Source organism: Diospyros lotus, chromosome 13 (assembly GCF_014633365.1).
Source record: "Diospyros lotus cultivar Yz01 chromosome 13, ASM1463336v1, whole genome shotgun sequence".
Lineage (NCBI taxonomy): Eukaryota > Viridiplantae > Streptophyta > Magnoliopsida > Ericales > Ebenaceae > Diospyros > Diospyros lotus.
The window spans coordinates 6187927-6207864 of record NC_068350.1 but is presented as its reverse complement, the minus strand read 5'-3'; the positions used below and the strand labels follow the sequence as shown (position 1 = coordinate 6207864).

The following is a 19938-nucleotide window of genomic DNA, read 5'->3' as shown; positions in this document are numbered from 1 at the left end:
CCCTAAGCCCATTTCACCCCTTCAGTCCTCACCTCATCACCGTCAAGGCGTCAACAATCTAGTTGGTTTCGGCAACTTAGAAGTGAACAATCTTGCGGTTGTGCGGGTATCGTCGTCCCATCATCAATTTGAGAAGGTAATATGATTTCGACAACTTAATCGACGTGTGGTTTTGATTATAATACAATTTCGACAACTTAATCAAAATTTTATTTTTGTATTGCTTTAACTGTGAGTGAATGCATATTGATATTTCAGCTAAATTGTGCAGCTATGCAGTACTGAATTGTTAATTTGTTTTATTGTACTGGATTATTGTGCAGAATGCATATTGATATATAAGTGAATGCACTGTTATTGTTTTGCTTTCTACTCTTAGCCTTATTTATTCTGTTATGTTGGATTGTGTTTTGGGATAACTATCTATTGATATATCATATATGTTGCTATCAGAGATATCATAAACATGGTGATGTTTTTGTTTGTGTTACTGTTATCTTTATTTGCTGGAATTTTTGTTCATGAATTGGTGTTAGCCTTCATGAATCATTATTATGTATTGAATATTTCTAGAGTGTTATTGTTTTTTCTGGAGTGTTATTGAATATTTCTGGAGTAATAAGTATAGTCTATATTGAATATCTTTTATTTATGGACTGTTTTTTCTGGAGTATTTTTTCATATTTTGCATTCTGGTTTTGTTGTTTTTCATGAATAGAATTGCAACAAACTTTAGAGAGTTTTGTTGTTTTTTTATGAATCCAATTCTGGTTTTCTCGTCCACTGCTCCCATGTCTATGCAAAAATTATAGTATCATCTCCCAATTTATTTTATAAGAGAGTTTGTTGGCATGTCTAAGCAAAAACTCTCTTATCAATTCTGGTTTTCTCGTCCAGTCCTGAAGAATTTTTGCTTTTCATATTTTGCATTCTGGTCAGTGATGTCTTTGGTTTTCATGAATCCAATTCTGGTGTCATCTCTCAATTTATTGCCAGGTTAGTGTCACACGGACAATAGAAGTTATTCCCCAATCAAGATGTATTCAGTTTGATTTTTGTATTTTTTATCGGTTTAATCACCGGTTCAGTTAGTTTAAGTCCAAATCGATTATTTTCGGTTCAGTTTTTATATGTTTTTTCGGTTCGGTTAGTTCGAAGTCTAAATCGGTTATTTTCGGTTCGGTTATTTCGGTTAGTGTATTAAGGCGGTTCGGTTCGGTTCGGTTAGGCAAAATAGGGTGGTTCGGTTCGGTTATAACCGAATGCACACCCCTGAACTCAACCGCTTGACCTGTGTTATGGGAGCAAATTTATCCATACTTATTACCATATATTTAAAATTTTGTATATTAATCATTGCATTTTAATTTTGTTAATCATAATTACTAAACTTTAATTTTTATTAAACTTCAGTTCCTCTTTGATTTTTTCGTTCTCAAATTTAATTAATGAAAACTAATATAACATACATCAATATAAATCTCAAGGTTAGTTGATTGTGAGGTTTATGTTTACTTTATTAAAAAATCAAAAAAATGACCAAATTTTAACGAAAGTAAAAGTATAGTCGTTGTGGTAATAAAAATTAAAATATCGCGACCAACTTGTTATAAAATGCAAAATATGGGGACTAACAATGTAATTTATTCTAAAATAATGAATGATTAGTTTGTAATACTGTTTAGGATTTAATATTTAAGGTTTAGAAATCTTCCCAATGTTAGTGACAGTGATACCATATCAATATAATAAGGGTAAATTACTTTATTACTTATAGAACTTTTCATTTCATATAAAAATGGTACATTGTTATTACCACAATCATTAAATTTTAATTTTTATTACAATTCAACACCTCTTTTGATTTTTTGTTAAATTTTGTTAATAAAAACAAACATAGTATATATTAATGTAAACTTCAAAATCACTTAATTGTGGCATTTGTGTTAATTTTAATATTAAGTGATTTTTTTATTTATATTAATATATATTACGTTAATTTTTATTAATAAATTTTGAAAAAAATAAAAAAACTAAATTATAACAAAAATTAAACTTTAATGATTATGATAATAAAAATTAAAGTACAATGATTAGTTTATTATGAAATGCGAAATTCATAAATTAGTAATTTAATTTATGAGATATACTACCATGGTCTTGCAATTTAATTAAATATTTTCTTAACAACTTTATATATATTTTTTAAAATTAAATTATAATATTAATGATTTTTAAAACTCACAACAATTAAAAAAAGCATTAACACGTAATTTTATCTATTATTTTTATAAAAGAACCACACACACAACTATTTGTACTTTTAATACTAAGTAAATTAGACCAATCACCTATGAGGTCAGAGTTTAATCATAGGAAGAACCTTTTTATTTTGAAAAATTACAAAAAGAAACTCAGCCATTAAAAAGTATCCATTTATCCTTGTATTTTCAAACACTTTGTTCTCTACATAATGGAAAAAATTAAAAAATATATACACATGCATGTATGTATAAATTGATGAGTGTTGACAAATGTTGGGTGTCATTTGTGATTAACCATTATCATAGTTTGAGTTTTAAACATTAAGTGCGACGAGAGTTTAACAATTAATTGAATCTCGTAATAATTTAAGGTTGAAGAAATTAAAGAAAATAATAAAAAAATAAAGATAAAGAGCTAGTTGAGATAAAAAGAGAAGGGATGTAAAAGTATTTTTCAATATTAATAGTTGGTGAATAATGCAGGAAACAAAATGTTACAATTTTTAAAGCTTAAGATTATCAATTGTAATTTATAAAAACAAATGAATAATCTGTTAGAATTATGCCTTACCCATTGCCATGATTAGTGAATTTTATCCATTAATATTTTTTGCATTAAATATAGTACGTTGAAAATTTTAAAAATCATACTGGATCAACTAGTTTAATGAGACCCATGTGAATTATTGCCAAACATGATTTAGTTCAGTATTAAAAATCTTTTTTTTGTTCAAAAGCCATATTTAATTGGAAATATCGATAATCTAATATTGAATCTGCTAAACTGATGCGGTTAGGTTAATTTAGAATAACGTTGAAAACTAACTTAAAACAATACGTTTAAAAGAGAAAAATGATAAGGTTTAATTTTATATATTTTTTTATTAAATTCCAAACTTAACTCTATGTTATTTGCATTACTTTGAGTTTATATAAGTTTTACATAATTTGAATCTTTTTGTAAGAATCAAGCAAAGAAAATAGGGTTAAGAAATTGGACTCTTAAAGAATATATTTTTGATTAATTTATAATATTAATTTTGATATTATAAATAAATTAATATTAAAGAATTAATAAATAGGAGACAACCGTGCAATTCAAATGACAATTGGAAAAGAGATTGGAATTGAAGTTGGAGATTAATTTTGATTATTAGATTGAGCGACGCAGCAAAAGTCCAGTTGGAGGAGGAGTTCAAGTCATGAAATAATTGCAATTGAGATTTGTAATTGAGGGAGGGAATTGGAAGTATATATATATATATTATTATGGAAAGTGAGGAGAGCCTATTGAAGAAATTGAATAAGTAGATCCAGCGACGAACGAAGGAATTGGACGAAGCATGGGAATAAATTAATATATATATATATTAATTTATTAAATAAAATATTATTAAAAATTTATTTTCAAAATTTCATAAAGAACGCGTTTTCTAATTTTTTATTTTGAAAAATAATTTTTTAAAATAATAAAGATAACGAGTTTTTAATTTTTTAAAAATAGATTATCAAAATAGAAAATTAAAAATTAAAAATTAAAAATTTAAAAAAAAGAGAGAACATAACCTTAATAATTCATTCATGTTAGATAATAATTACGTTGTATTTGATAGTTTGTTCGGCGCTAGCTAAATTTGTAAGAAGCTTATAATCAAAATACACTTTTATTTTTTTTTCACCTTTACATTATTTTTCCAAAAATAAAAAAAAAACTCAAGAGATTAAAAAATATAACGTGTCGTCTTTTACCCGAATGAATATTAATATGTTGATCACGAAAGATTTAAATTTTTTTTTTATTAGTAGTAACCATTTTACCCTACATTATTAGTTTTCTCTTTTTTTTATGAGTATAATATAATATATATTCAAACATTACTTATACAATAATCAAATGCATTAAATTACAAATTAACAAATTGCAGCAAATACAAATGAAATTAAGTTAACAGAAGTAAGTTGGAGAGAATCAAGAAGTGGAGCAAGTATCCAGGAATTTTAGCGCTTCTACTTTGCCTAAGTTAAGATGTGATTAGCCAATTATCTCACCCTTAAATTAATAAATTGTGCAGTAGACACTTTTAGAACCTATATAGTTGTAAAAAAACACTTGACAGGTGTGGATAAAAAGCGAGGCGACCAGAACAATCCCTATATCGACGGCACACTTCAGAGAGAGAGAGAGTGAAAAGAATGGAGAAATACTTTGGAAACGCGTACAGAGGCGACCCTGGAGTTCCACACGCCGACCAGGATCGGTTCGTCAACATATGGATCGGATCCTTTGCTTTCTCTGCCTTCTCTTGGCTCAATCCCTACATTTGGCAACTCCCTAATCAATTCAAGTACTCTCCTTCGCCCTTACAATCCTATTATTCCATTGTTTGATATTAGGTTTCTTTTATTCATTGGTGGTTTAAAGTGGTTCCTGCGAACTTAACCTCGAGTTGTTGCATTTGGGCCCTGTTTAAATTATCTGTTCTATTTAGGGTTTATGTTTCTGATAGATGGGCTTGTGTTGTTAATTATGATTGATCCTGCTAAATCGGGTTGACAAGGCTTTGCAAGTTTCATTTGAATAATTGTATGTTATAGCTGTAACAAGCAACAGTGACTAGGAATAAATCATAGAACTATTCCCATAATGCCTCTTGATGTCTTGACTATTCATGGATGGAAAGAAGCTTTAGAAAAAATTAAGAAAATTCTTGCTAACCCTACGAGGTGTTAAAAGTATCAATAGAATGTTGATCGTGCGTGAAAAGAAGCTTGACAGCTTCATGTTGTATAATTGTGATGAAAATTAAGAATCTAGATGGGGTTGTTGCAGGAAGCGAAGGCTGTCTTGGCATATGATTATTAACAGATAAAAGGGAGAAAATTCCTTTTAAGCTATAATTCCTAGCAAGTTCTTTAAAATAGCAACCAACCATCATTTTATACTAGTAGGGTTTTTCAACAATCCAGGTAGAAGTACTTAAAATGAATTGGAACTGAAAACAAGTCAAACCTAGTAAGTTGTTCAGATTCCCTGAAGCTGTTCATGTATCACTTGTACTTGTAATACTCCTACTTTGTTTATCATGATGGCGGCTTCAACTCTTTTTTCGTGTTTTTCTCTTCTAAAATAGATATCTTCCAACAATGGAAGGAGTATTTTAAAGATTCATAACACTTCCTTATTGTTGTAGTAGATGTTAAGGATGGCCTTGTTAAGTACCTACTTGTCATGGGGTTAGCGAATTCCACCATGTGGCACCCCAACCCCCGTACGGTTGAAGGGAGGGGTCAACTTGACTCCTTGGTGATAAGCATAATCATTAAGAATAAAGCATCTTGAAAGTAGCATTCTTGCACCCACAACCACTATATATCAACAAACCAACAGGAATGTGGAGACCACCCTTGCCACTGGGGATTCAAGGTCCATGACATTCACCCTCACTCAATTCTGAAATGTTCTCATTGCATGTAGCCCCCCTACACCTTTGTGGAGTGTGGCACAAACATTGCTTGGGCAGACCCTTGCCTACTCCACCTCGGGGTTCTTGACGCTTTAGTGCTTCCAGCCTGTTTTGCCTTCTTCTTTGTGCCCATTGGAGATACATGTTCTCGTGCTTGTCCTTGCATGACCCCAAGACCACTTAGTGCGTACCACCATGCCACCGTCAAGATAGCTCCGACCATTTGTCACGCCTTTAGATTTCCTGAGCTAGGATGTGCTATACCTAGTCGATTCCACCGCACTTGACAAAGGCTAGGTCACACTTTACCACGCTTGCACACTAACATGAGCAAACTTGGAAGAATGGATGAACATAACAACCGCACCTCTAGAGAGAGAAACTCACTATCCTGTGCATGTCCTTTTCTCCCATTAATGTTGATTTCATTTCTTATGACGGCTGCATATGAACACACGCTCTTTTAATAACTAATGATGGACAACATCGCTTGTTAAGTCTAAATAGGGATTCAAATTGGTACACTTAACTGCTTGCTGAATAATGGATAGCAAACCTCCTTATAGTTTATAGTCACTTTAGTTATTTATATTCATTTGGGCTTTGTGCATTAGTTATCTCTTGTCACGAAATGATTGGGTCATTCCCGCATTTAATTTCGTTGCATTTTTAAATTCCAACATTATTGTTCGGTAGTAGCTGGTAGGGTAAAACGTTGCCATTTTGGATGTTTAGGCGTTAGCTAAATTAAGGGGGTGATCGGTTGGGTAGGAAGAAGATAAAAAGGAATATAGTTTGTTAGAAGTTGTACCAGGTGTGGGCCCACCTCTGACAGGGGAATATCCCCCAAACGGCCTATATTTCTATACCCCTCCATTGCGAGGAAACGATGAATGAGAATTATCAGAATCTGTTTCCTTCCTATTTCTCTCTCACTCTCTAACCTCTCCTCTCTACTCTCTATTCTCCACTCTTACTCAACCACTAACCCCTTCACGGATTTCTTACCGGAGAAAGGATCAATTCCTTCCTCAAGAGCGGGGTTGTGACATCTTGGTATTAGAGCAAAGATTCTCAGCCAGAGCTCGGTGACTTAGAACAATGGCGGAAGGAACTCGCATGAAGGACATGGAGACGCGGCTCCAGCAGCTGGGAGCGGTAGTGACCGAAATTCAGAATAGAATGGATAGGACGGAGTTGGAAGCTAACAGAAACCATGAGACAATGATCGCCATGGACCGAAGGATGGAAGACTCTATGGAAGGGCTTGAAAGGAGATTAGAAGGGTCGATCACACGGGTACGTGAAGAGCTGGGAGCTCAAATCCAGCAGTTCATGGTGATGTTTACCCAGCAAAATCGGGTCAGGTTAGCTCCAAACTTTCCACATAGAGGGGAGAATGAACCTCTCTTGCAAAGGGTTATGATTAACTCGGAAGAAAGAGGTCGGGAAGAGTTAGAAATAATAGAAGGAGAAGAGTAGAACCATCACCCTCCAGGATTTCCTATGCCTTGGATGGAAATTCCGGTATTCGAGGGGATACATCCTTGGTGGTTGAGGAAGTGTAAGAGATTGTTCGAATGGTATAACATACCCAGAATGCAGAGGGTGGGCCTAGCCGCTGCATACTTCAATGAGGTGGTAGACGCATGGTTCCAGGGTGTTTGAGTTTAAGGAGAGAATACACCTGGGAAGAATTCTCTGAGAAGTTATGTGAACGCTTTGGGGAAAGAAGTGTGGCGGACACCATTGAAGAATTCAATAAGCTGCGGCAGACTGGGAGCGTGGGATCCTATCTCAAGAAGTTCGAGGTGCTTAGATCATATATGGTTAGTCATAACCATCACCTCTCAGAAGCTTATTTCGTATCACGCTTCATGAGTAGGGTTGGCAATGGTTCGGTTTGGTTTCGGTTTTTGCCAAAACCATAACCAAACCAAACTTAAATTACTAAAACCAAAACCAAACCATTACCCATTTGGTTTTAAAAATTTAAAACCATAACCAAACCATTCGGTTTCGGTTCGGTTTCGGTTTAACCATGATTTTTTTAGTTTAATCCATATCAACAAACAAAGACAAATAGCATTCATACATTTTTTTGATAATTTCACAACAAACAAAGATAAATTCTAATAAAGTTATCTTATTCTTGCATAAAGTTACAAAACTTATTGGATATAAAATCACATTTCCAAACCTACAATTGTTAAAATCAATAAATTAATATGTGCATAACTAAATTGTAATTTAAGCTAAAAAAAATTAGCTACGAAAGTTAATACCTTCATCAACAACATTAATATATTCTTCGTAAATTGATGCATATCCATTTGAAATGAATGAGCCAACTCCATCTAACAAAATTATAAATATAAAAAATAAATTAATATAAAGAGAGATGAGGCAGAGAGCGAGAGGCAGCGAGGGTGAGAGAGATCGAGGGCGAGCGAGAGCAAGAGGGGCAAGCCCTAGCGAGAGCAAGAGAGATCTAGCGAGGGTGAGTGAGAGCAAGAGAGATGCAGAGAGCGAGGGCGATTGGCGAGCTCGCGGGGAGGAGCAAGAGAAATGAGGCAGAAAATGTGAGAGAGATTGAGGGCAAGCGAGAGTAGGGGCCGAGCCCTAGCAAGAGCAAAAGAGATCCAGCGAGGGCGAGCGAGAGCAAGAGACATGTAGAGAGTAAGGGCGGAGGCGGGTGGAAGAGCGAGAGGCAGCGAGGGTGAGAGAGAGTGAGAGTGAGGTTGAGAGAGAAAGGAGAAGAGAAGGGGAGAAGGGTTTGCAAGCAAGGCAATTGGGTTGGGGTGGGCTAGCCTCAGGTGGGCTGGGCTCAGGTGGGTGGGGTTGTATATAATATATATTATATATACATATTATATTATATATATATTCGGTTCGGTTCGGTTACCCACCATTCGGTTCGGTTTCGGTTCGGGTTTTGGTTTGGTTTTAGTGAAAACCATAACCAAACCATACCCATTGAAACAGTGTTCGGTTTTTCTCCGAACCAAACCATTACCCAGTCAAACGGTTTTTAACCGCGTTGATCGGTTCGATTTCCCACGGTTTCAGTTGCAATTGCCATCCCTATTCTTGAGTGGACTGAGTGAGGAACTCAGACCAATGGTTAAGATGATGAAGCCGCAAACAGTTGAACAAGCTTCAGAAAGTGCTCGCTTACAAGAAATGATGGTGGAGGCCTTGATCAAGAAGCAAAGACAACTGCCCAGAGGAGCTAACACCGGGACAATTGGTATGGGGACAAAGGGGTACACCCGTGACGCTAATAGAGGAAACACTGGAGGAAAGCCAATTACGAGTACGAGCTCCATTCCCTATGGGGAGCAGCTACGTGAACAAAGAAGGATAGCTGGCTTGTGCTTCAGGTGCGGGGATAGATATCACCTGGGCCATCAGTGCAACAGGCAGATCTTACTATTGGAAGGAGAGGAAGAAGTGGAGCAGGACGAAGTCAAAGAAGAAGGTGTGGAAGGGGGTGATGAAGAGGACAATGGAGAGATCTCCCTACACGCCTTAAAGGGGGTGGCCGACAACAAGATCATCAAGGTGGGAGGCTGAGTTAAAGACTGCAATCTCATGATTTTAATTGATAGTGGAAGCACTCATAGCTGTCAGACCTGGGATCTGTCGGGTTGTGTTTCTAGGATTTTAGGAATGAATAATGGCGAGAAAGGAGATTTGAGTGAGAGAGAGAGAGAAAGAATGAGATAGAGTTAGAGAATTGAGATTGAATGGGAGGGAAAGGACTTGTGGAATAATCTTCACATATCCCCATCCTCATGAGCAGCTTCTTATTTATAGGAGCTGGTTACATTAGAGGCTCCTTCTAACTAACTCTCTAGAATCTCCAAGTGGCCATGTGCCAACTAGGCTGCCATGCCAAGTGGGTTATTACAGTTATAACAACCTACAATAGCCTGCCATACCCTTCTAATAACCATCTAATTACATGTTAACCTTTGGGCCGTGACACTCCCCGCCCCTTAAAATGTTTCTTGCCCTCAAGAAATTATAGGAGGCTGGTCATCCTGGGGTAACGCTGAAGTAGCTCCGACAAGTATTCCCAGGTGGAATTGTCCGGATGTAGGTGTGTCCATTGGACTAGGACTTGAGTGATGGGCAAGGAATCCCTGTAAATGACTCGCCGATCAATCACAGCCTTAGGTTCACCGTCCATAACTGCATCATCAGCTAGCTCGGGTAGATTCTGGCTAACAGCTGCGGTGCCGACTACCTTCTTGAGGAGTGAGACATGAAATACTGGATGTAGCCCCACACCATTCGGTAATTGCAGTTTATAGGCGACAGGGCCGATCTTATCCAATATTTTGAAGGGACTATAGTACTTTGGGCTAATTTTAGAGATAGGTCCCTTGTGAAACAAATGCTGTTGGAACCGTTTGACCTTCAGAAATACTTCGTCACCCACCTCAAAGGTTCGATCCGTTCGGTGTTTGTCAGCCTGATGTTTCATCCTTTGTTGAGCCAAGCTGAGTTCCCTCTTTATCATCTGAAGGGCATCTTGTCGTGTCTGGAGATAGTGGTCTGCTGATACTTCTGCTGAAGTGTAGTGCATCACAGCAGGAATGATTGGGGGAGGATAGCCGAATAAGGCCTCAAATGGGGTTCTTTTGTGTGCGGTATGGAAGTTGGTGTTATACCACCATTGGGCCAATGATAACCAACGGCTCCAACTTTGGGGTTTGGTAAAACATAGGCACCGGAGGTAGGTCTCTAGACACTGGTTGACGCGTTCAGTTTGGCCGTCGGTCTCCAGATGGTAGGCGGATGACATTTGCAGCCCGATGCCCAGCCCCTGGCATAATGTTTTCCAGAATTGGCTTGTCAATATTTTATCTCGATCTGAAACCATAGCTTTCGGCATACCATGAACCTTAAAGACGCTATCCATCAATTTTCTGGCGACTTTAGTGGCTGTAAATGGGTGAGCGAGGAGGAGGAAGTGACCGAACTTAGTTAGGCGATCTACGACTACCAGGATGGTGTCAAATCCTTCCGATTTAGGGAGAGCTTCAATGAAGTCCATGGAGATCTATTCCCAAGCTTGGGCTGGGATCTCCAATGGTTGTAGAAGGCCGGGATATGGGACCTGCTCATGCTTGCACCTTTGACAGGTGGTGCATTGCAGCACATATTGAGTAGTGTCCTTCTTGAGACCCGGCCAATAGAATAGCTGTCTTACCCGTCGGTATGTAACCTATAATCCCGAATGGCCCCCTATAGGAGAATCATGCAAAGCTCGCAATATTCGGTTCCTCAATTGCTCGTTGTCGCCGATGACCACTCGGCCTTGATACTTCAACAAGCCACCCTGGAAGGTGTATCTCGTGTCCCCTTGAGGTTGGACTGTCAGCTCAGTGATTTTGTCCTTAACCCAAGCCGTGTTCTCATAGCTGTTAGATATCTCCTGCACCCAATCGAGTACCAAAGCTGAGATGGCATGACAAATGCCCGGTTCCGCCTTTCTAGATAACGCATCTGCCACCAAATTTTCTTTTCCTTTTCTGTATTGGATGAGATAGTCATAGCCCATCAGTTTAGTAATCCCTTTGCGTTGAAGTTGATTGTTCACCCTTTGCTGCGATAAGAACTTCAAGCTTTCATGGTCTGTTCGAATGATAAATCGCTTGCCCTCTAGATAGTACCTCCACTTATCTACTGCCATCAGAACTGCTAGCAGCTCTTTGTCGTATATGCAGAGACCTAAATGCCGGGTTGCAAGGGCTTGACTCAAGTACGATATCGGTCTGCCCTCTTGACTCAGAACAGCACCTACTCCTACGTCACAGGCATCCGTTTCTAGTACAAATTCCTTCGAAAAATCGGGGAGGGCCAGTACTGGAGCTTGAGTCATGGCAACCTTTAAAGCTGCAAAAGCCTCATCTGCCTCCTGGCTCCAATGGAAATTATTCTTTTTAAAGCTGCAAAAGCCTCATCTGCCTCCTGGCTCCAATGGAAATTATTCTTTTTAAGCAAAACAGTTAGAGGTTTGCTCAATACCCCATAGCTTCTGATGAATCGTCGATAATAACCAGTGAGCCCCAAGAAACCCCTCAATTCCTTCAGTGATTTAGGTTTAGGCCAGTTCTCCATGGCAGCTACCTTCTATGGGTCTGTACTGACCCCTTGGCCAGTAATTATATGGCCTAGGTATTCCACTCTTGGCTATGCAAATGTACATTTAGACTTTTTCACAAAGAGTTGATGCTTTTTGAGGATTTCAAATGCTGTTCGTAGGTGGCTGAGGTGCTGGTGTAGGCTGGGGCTGTATATTAAAATGTCATCAAAGAAAACCAGCACAAATTTTTGAAGGTAGGGAGCAAAAATGTGATTCATAAGAGCTTGGAATGTGGCTGGGGCATTAGTAAGGCCAAAAGACATTACCAAGAACTCATAGTGTCCCTAGTGTGTCCTAAAGGCGGTCTTGTAACACTCTTGTGGGTTCATTCTGATTTGGTGGTAACCGGAAGTGAGATCTAGTTTGGAAAAGATGGCTGCTCCGGTTAGTTCGTCCAAAAGGTCCTCAATGATGGGAATGGGAAATTTATTCTTGATGGTGAGGGAGTTTAGTTGCCGATAATCGACACAAAACCTCCATGTACCATCTTTTTTCTTTACTAACAATACTGGAGAGGCAAATGGACTTTGGCTGGGTTGAATGAGGGATCTATTGAGCATGTCTTTGATGAGGCTCTCAATTTCTGCCTTTTAGATAGGTGAATAACGGTAGGCTCTTAGGTTAACGGGTTCAATATTGGGTTTAAGATGGATGGAATGATCAAGGAATCGTTGTGGGGGTAGGTTAGTCGTTCCGACTAACAAATCCTCAAATTCCATCAACAATGTGTGGACAGGGTCAAGAGAGTGTACCTGCTTGAGATAGGGATCAGTTGAGTGTGTGGTAAGTTGGTCTCTGGTTCTTAGCTTGCATTCTCCGACGTAGTTGCCCCTTTCCAAGGCGTACAGTGAATGTAGCTGCCCTACCAGTGTTTCCCCTTGATCCAACAACTTCTGTAATCATTTACCCGATACCGCTTTGCACTCCCCTGTCTCCTGGCACCCTTTTAGGGTGATTTTGCGGCCTTCTTTATCAAAGGTGACTTCTAGTGTGTTGAAGTCAAATACCAGAGGGCTTACCATCCTCATCCAATCTACTCCCAGCACAATGTGGCATCCCCCAAGCTGAAGAATCCTCAAATCTACTGCAAACTCAAGACCCCCCATCTGCCATTTGAACTCCCTGCATTTGTAGTGACTTACCATTTTGCTTCCATTTGCAATCATTACTGACAGAGGAGTAGTTGCCAGCAGTTCACACTGGAGGGTGGAGGCTGTTTCCTCATCAAGGAAACTATGGGTGCTGCCGCTGTCAATGAGTACTACCAGGTTCCTTTTTCCTGTTGTTCCCCGTACCTTTAATACTCGGCCTGATGCACGACCTTGCAATGCATGCATTGAGATCTCCCCTCCTTCGTCGCCTTCCTCTTGTGCCCCAAGGTCCTCCCCTCCATCTTGGTCCGTCTCTTCATTCTGGAGGCCTTCCATCGTAAGTAACATACGTTTGCATTGATGTCCGGGGCCGAACTTCTCACCACAACGAAAACATAATCTCAGTTGTCGCTTCTGATCTAGCGTGAGATCTTTAGCTAGGTTTGGCGTTGGGGGAGGTCTTCCTGCCATCCCATTCTTTGACCATGGTGGATTGCTACCCTTACTAGAAGTCCCATACGGACTCTCCTCCCTACTCCCTTTAGGAAATAACCGATGTCTCTTGACAAAAGCGTCCAACGCCATCTCATGCAAGTATGCTTGTTCAGCGGTTTGTTCCACCGAAGTCGGATAGAGCATCTTAACTGTGGGTCAGATTTGTTCATCCAACTCGCTGATGAAGCTGGACACGAAATAAGCTTCGTCCAAGGATGGATGAGCTAAGGCTAACAACGATCTTAGCTCCTCAAATTTCATTAAGTATTCTTCCACCGATCCCTTTTGCTTGAGTTTGTTGAATTCTTCTATGACGTTAGTCCTTGTCTTCTCTCCAAACCGATTGCATATGTCATTCACAAATCTAGGCCAACTCAGCTCCTCTCTGCCCCTGCTCCAATTCTGGAACCAGGCATTGGCCACATCATCCAAGTAAGTTGCCGCCATATTTACCTTATCACCCTCCGCCACCCGGTACTGGTAGAAGACCCTTTCACAACGTCGTACCCACCATCGAGGACGATCACGCTCGAACAGCGGAATGTCCATCCGCGGCCCTTGAGGATGGGAGTGGTTGATTCGCCCGCCTCGGTTCATGAGATCGTCCTCTGTTTCCTCTCGGTTCCTGACCTCCACTGGGTCATCCATCCCTTGCCGTGCTCGTGGTGTAGTCAAAATTGGCGCCGACGAGGCCCTCGGGGGAAAGTCAGTTGGCAGACTGGCTTGGGGTTGCCGAGCAAATATTCCCAAAGCCGCACTCAGTTGTTGACTAAGCTGTTGGTTTAAACTGGCGAATTCGTCCCTGATCCCGTTAATAGCTCTGTCGAAATTGGCCGCATATCCCGCGAATTCCGATCTAATTCCGCTCGCTACCCGGTCCAAATTGGACGTATATTCCGATCGACTTCGATTAATCTCTTCCTGCGTATTCCGTATTCCTAACTCCAAGATTTCCAGGCGATCCTCTACTTGAGCCTGATTTTGACGCAACTCGGCTTCCATGGCATCCACCCGTGCCTCCGCCTGCTTCCCTCGCGTTCCGTCGGCCATACTACCCTTCGCTAGGTCGCTGGCTCTGATACCAAATGTCAGACCTGGGATCTGTCGGGTTGTGTTTCTAGGATTTTAGGAATGAATAATAGCGAGAAAGGAGATTTGAGTGAGAGAGGGAGAGAAAGAATGAGATAGAGTTAGAGAATTGAGATTGAATGGGAGGGAAAGGACTTGTGGAATAATCTTCACATATCCCCATCCTCATGAGCAGCTTCTTATTTATAGGAGCTGGCTACATTAGAGGCTCCTTCTAACTAACTCTCTAGAATCTCCAAGTGGCCATGTGCCAACTAGGCTGCCATGCCAAGTGGGTTATTACAGTTATAACAACCTACAATAGCCTGCCATACCCTTCTAATAACCATCTAATTACATGTTAACCTTTGGGCCGTGACAATAGCTTCCTCGATGAAAGCACGACTGAGAAGTTGAAATGCCCGCTCACGGGAACCACCCCCTTGAGCGTGACAGTTGCCAACGACTAGAGGGTGTTGAGTAATTTCACCTGCAATGGCTTCTGCTGGGAGATGCAGGGGGAGAAGTTTGAGATAGACTTGAGGTTGCTTCAACTGGGAGGGTGCCATGTGGTCTTAGGAGTGGACTGGATGAAGGGGGTGAGCCCCATCAGCTTTGATTTCAATATGATGGAGGTGTCATTTGAAAAAGATGGTAGGAGGATGACACTGATCGGGAAGAGCGAGATGGGGGCTTGTAAAATGATATCAGGAAGGAGGCTGCAAAGAGTGTTGAAGAGCAAGTGGAGTCAGATAGCTCACCTCTTCTCAGTGGTAGCAGCCGAAGGGGATCACACAAAAGCCGCGACACAAGGGGAGATGGGGTTGACAATAAGCACACCCCAGGGAATGCAAAACCAGGTATGCCACTCAGATGCCCTTAATAAACTATTGGTGGATTACAAGGATCTCCTTAGGGAACCAAAAACTTTACCCCCTACCCGAATGTTTGACCATAACATTAATCTTAAACCTGGTGCTGAACCCATCAATATTAGAGCATACCGATACCCTCCCAACCAAAAGAACGAAATTGAAAAAATGGTGAGAACCATGCTCTTGAACAATCTCTCATTAGACCCAGCCAAAGCCCATTCGCTTCTCTCGTCCTCCTAGTCAAAAAGAAGGATGGAACATGGAGATTTTGTGTCGATTGCCGGTAACTAAATGCCATGACTATTAAAGATAAATTTCCCATACCCTTAGTGGAGGACCTACTAGACGAACTTAACCATGCCAACTTCTTTTCTAAGCTAGATCTAAGGGCATGATACTATCAAATCAGGATGAAGATTGAAGATATACCAAAAACAGCCTTCAAAACCCACCATGGCCACTTTGAGTTCCTAGTGATGCCCTTCGGGCTCACAAATGCCCCGGCGACCTTCCAATCCCTCATGAACAGAATTTTTGAACCTTACCTCCGCAAGTTTATATTGGTTTTCTTTGATGATATACTTATTTACAGCCCTACATTCGACCAACACCTAGCCCACCTCAAAATTACCCTTGAAATCCTGAGAACCGACCAGCTTTTTATTAAGGAATCCAAATGTGCTTTTGCCCAAAGACAGGTGGAATATCTCGGTCACCTCATATCAGATGACGAGGTTAGTACCGATCCCAAGAAGGTGGAAGCAATGCTGTCTTGGTCGAGGCCCACATCCCTGAAGGCCTTGAGGGGATTCTTAGGACTGACTGGGTATTATCGAAGGTTTGTGCAAAACTACGGAATTATCAGCAAGCCACTAACCAACTTACTTAAGAAGGGAGGATTCAATTGGGGGCAGGAGGCAGAGGAAGCATTCGAGAACCTGAAGGGGGCTATGAGCAGAGTACCGGTGTTGGGCCTCCCAGATTTTGACAAGCCCTTCACTCTAGAAACAGATGCGAGTGGAATCGGGGTAGGGGCAGTGCTGGCTCAAGAGGGAAGGCCCCTAGCCTTCTTGAGCCAAGTGTTGAGTCCAAAACACTTAGGCTCAGCATCTATGAAAAGGAACTTCTGGTTGTACTCATGGCGGTAGACCGTTGGAGGCACTACTTGGAGGGCAACAAGTTCATCATAAAAACGGACCATGAGAGCTTAAAATTCCTACTGCAACAAAAGCTCCAAACGCAACTACAGAAGAAGGGAATGACCAAACTAATGGGTCTGGATTACAGAATTCAATACCGGAAGGGAAAAGAAAACAGGGCAGCTGATGCACTGTCCAGACGTCATGAGGAGGGAGACTTTGCAGCCATAACCACCCTGGTGCTTGAATGGTATCAAGAAGTGATTGACAGCTACGAAGGAGCCAACAGAGTTAAGTCAATGGTGGAAAAACTGACGATGGGAGCCCAGGAGGTAGAGGGCTACACCTTGAACCAAGGGTTACTGAGGTTTCGCGGGAGGATTGTGATTGGACAAAACTTGAGGATCAAGGAAAGGATCTTTCAAGCACTACACGAGTCTCTGCTGGGAGGGCATTCGGGAGAACATAATACTTACCTTCGGGTTAAGCAAGTGTTCCAGTGGCCGAAAATGAAAACAGAGATTAAGGAGCTGGTCCGAAGATGCGACACATGTAGGAGGTGTAAGTCGAAGACAGTGGCCTACCCGGGGTTACTACAGCCCCTACCCATCCCAGACCAGGCCTGGACTAGTGTCTCGATGGACTTTGTGGAAGGGCTTCCTCGATCGAAAGGGAGGGACAGCATCCTGGTCGTAGTTGACCGGCTAACTAAATTTGCCCACTTCATCGGGCTGACCCATCCTTACACGGCTCAAGATGTAGCTAGGGTCTTCTTGGATAGGGTGATCAAATTGCATGGGGCTCCTAAGACTATAATCTCTGATAGGGACAAGATTTTCACCAGCTTGATGTGGCAGGAGTTAATGAAGTCCCTCGGAACAAAACTAAATTTGTCCACCGCATATCACCCCCAATCCGACGGGCAAACCAAGAGGGTGAACCAGAGCCTTGGAACATACCTGAGGCGTGTTTGTTTGCTGCAGCCCAAGGAGTGGCATAAGTGGTTGTCACTAGTGCAGTAGTGATATAACACCAGCCACCACTCGTCGATCAAGATGTCCCCTTTCAAGGCCTTATTCGGGTACAAACCACCCCTTCTGCCAGCAGTGGGAGGAAGCTCTAATGTGGCCTTAGTGGAGGAGTATTTGCAACAAAGGAGGGAGATGACACAACAGTTGAAGCAAGAGCTAGCCTCGGCCCAAAACCGCATGAAGTAGAACGCGGACCGAAGGAGAAGCGAGAGGGAGTTCGAAACAGGGGATCAGGTGTATCTTCGACTGAGGTATAGCCACCTAAAGTCAATTTCTCGAGGGAAGGTCACTAAACTTAGCCCCAAGTATTATGGACCGTTCCGTATTGAGGCTAGAATCGGGAAGGTAGCCTATCGATTGAAGCTTCCCCCGGGGTCACAAATTCACCCTGTTTTCCATGTTTCACTCTTAAAAAAGTCGGTGGGAGCTCAACCAACGAGTTTAGTGCTACTAGCCATTCCCAAGGAGGTTAGTGCAAGGACCGAACCAGAGGCTGTTGTTGATAGGCGGGTGATATACAAGCACGGGGCGCCACTCATCCAGGTATTGGTCAAATGACGAGGGCACACTTCAGAAGACAGTATGTGGGAATACCTTTCGGAATTCCTCAATCAGTTTCCATAAGCGGCCAGCCTCCTTAGCATTTCTCGAGGACTAGAAATGGCTAATGGAGGGGGAGTTGTCACGAAATGATTGGGTCATTCCCGCATTTAATTTCGTTGCATTTTTAAATTCCAGCATTATTGTTCGGTAGTAGCTGGTAGGGTAAAACGCTGCCATTTTGGATGTTTAGGCGTTAGCTAAATTAAGGTGGTGATCGGCTGGGTAGGAAGAAGACAAAAAGGAATATAGTTTGTTAGAAGTTGTATTAGGTGCGGGCCCACCTCTGACAAGGGAATATCCCCCACACGGCCTATATTTCTGTACCCCTCCATCGTGAGGAAACAATGAATGAGAATTATCAGAATCTGTTTCCTTCCTATTTTTCTCTCACTCTCTAACCTCTCCTCTCTACTCTCTATTCTCCACTCTTACTCAACCACTAACCCCTTCACGGAATTCTTACTGGAGAAAGGATCAATTCCTTCCTCAAGAGCGGGGTTGTGACATCTCTGTTACAATATTGTGTGAAGTTTGAGTGGCCCCGGCCTGGGGATCCATTGGATGAGGTATGAAATCTACAACAGGCCTGGTTCTTGCCGGTTCTTACTCGTGTCTAGAATTTGATTGGCTGGGGCTGTCCATATTGCAGTCCAAAGCTACTTTTAAGGTAGTATACAGACTGTTGACAAGTTTCTTACAATTTTTTTCTTGGGGGATTGGATGGTTGTGTTTTCATGTTGTACATGTTAGTTTCGCAATATTAATTATGTGATAGAACATGACTGTATAAATTATCTTTTATTCACCCATCACATGACTTTATAAATTATCTTTTGTTCACCACCATCATGCAAAACTTTTCCATTTGAAGATGGTATTTTTGGAACTTCATCTCGTCATTCCTTCACTAGACGGCTGTGTTAGGAAAGGCATCCACTGTAAAATATCATTATATTGTTCTTTTACATGAATTTGTATTTGTTAATGTGACTTTTAGAAGTTAATTGACATTATAAAAGCCGCGCCACCAATCCTAACTTGGATATAATAAGGTGTGGCTGACAACAATGATAATGGGGTGGATGAGACTGATGCTGTCTATGTTTGCAATTGTTGTTTGTATTTAAAAGTATCCTTACTTTGTTCTTGTTCTTCTTTTTTCCCCTATCATTTTCTTTTTCTTTCTTTCAAATCACTATGTTACTCTGGGGGATCATCATTCATGCCTTTTCAAACGCTTAAACTTTCAGCTGGCACGACAAAGCTATGTTGTTTGAGCATTACCACTGGAAGAAAGCGCTGCAGAAGAAACAGCCATACAAATTCAAGGTACATAACGTTGGCATTGTTTATGTTCTGTTTCAATTGAAGGCTTTAACTGGAACCTTTTGTTTTGGTTTGTTGCAGTGGAACCAGATGGACAGGGAGATTAGGGACTCATACTATTTCAATTGGCCTGTTTACTTCCCTTAGAATTTTCTTACTGCCCCCTCTGCTGCCTGTGCCTTTCGAACCATTTCTTTCATTTCATATGGGAATATGCTCTCTCTCATCTTTAAGTATGAAACTCGAGCTATGAGAAAATGTACCTTCAACATAAAATATGGTGACTTTCTATTGAAATAGTGTATTCTCTTGAATTATGGTTTTTTCTTGCCCAAAATAGATTGATATGATTGGTTTGTTGGAATTTACGCCCTCCGTTCCAAATCAACTCAGAGAGTTGGTAAATGGGGTAATGGAATGGGAAT

General features: G+C 40.8%; 1 protein-coding gene across 1 annotated transcript; it reads left to right on the top strand.

Moving 5' to 3' along the window:
* Nucleotides 1–4373: 4373 nt before the first annotated feature.
* On the top strand, nt 4374–19827 carry LOC127788393 (uncharacterized). The gene is made up of 3 exons (XM_052316584.1): nt 4374–4609; nt 19438–19516; nt 19595–19827. The coding sequence occupies exons 1-3, from the start codon at nt 4458–4460 to the stop codon at nt 19658–19660; spliced, it is 297 nt and encodes a 98-aa protein (XP_052172544.1). The 5' UTR covers nt 4374–4457; the 3' UTR covers nt 19661–19827.
* Nucleotides 19828–19938: the final 111 nt, after the last annotated feature.

What these genes read in the sequence shown, in the direction of transcription:
- LOC127788393 (XM_052316584.1), top strand. Translation starts at nt 4,458, where the DNA reads ATGGAGAAATACTTTGGAAACGCGTACAGAGGCGACCCTGGAGTTCCA. An exon ending in CAACTCCCTAATCAATTCAA is followed by an intron (nt 4,610 to 19,437) that starts GTACTCTCCTTC and finishes TTAAACTTTCAG; the next exon opens with CTGGCACGACAAAGCTATGT. An exon ending in AACAGCCATACAAATTCAAG is followed by an intron (nt 19,517 to 19,594) that starts GTACATAACGTT and finishes GGTTTGTTGCAG; the next exon opens with TGGAACCAGATGGACAGGGA.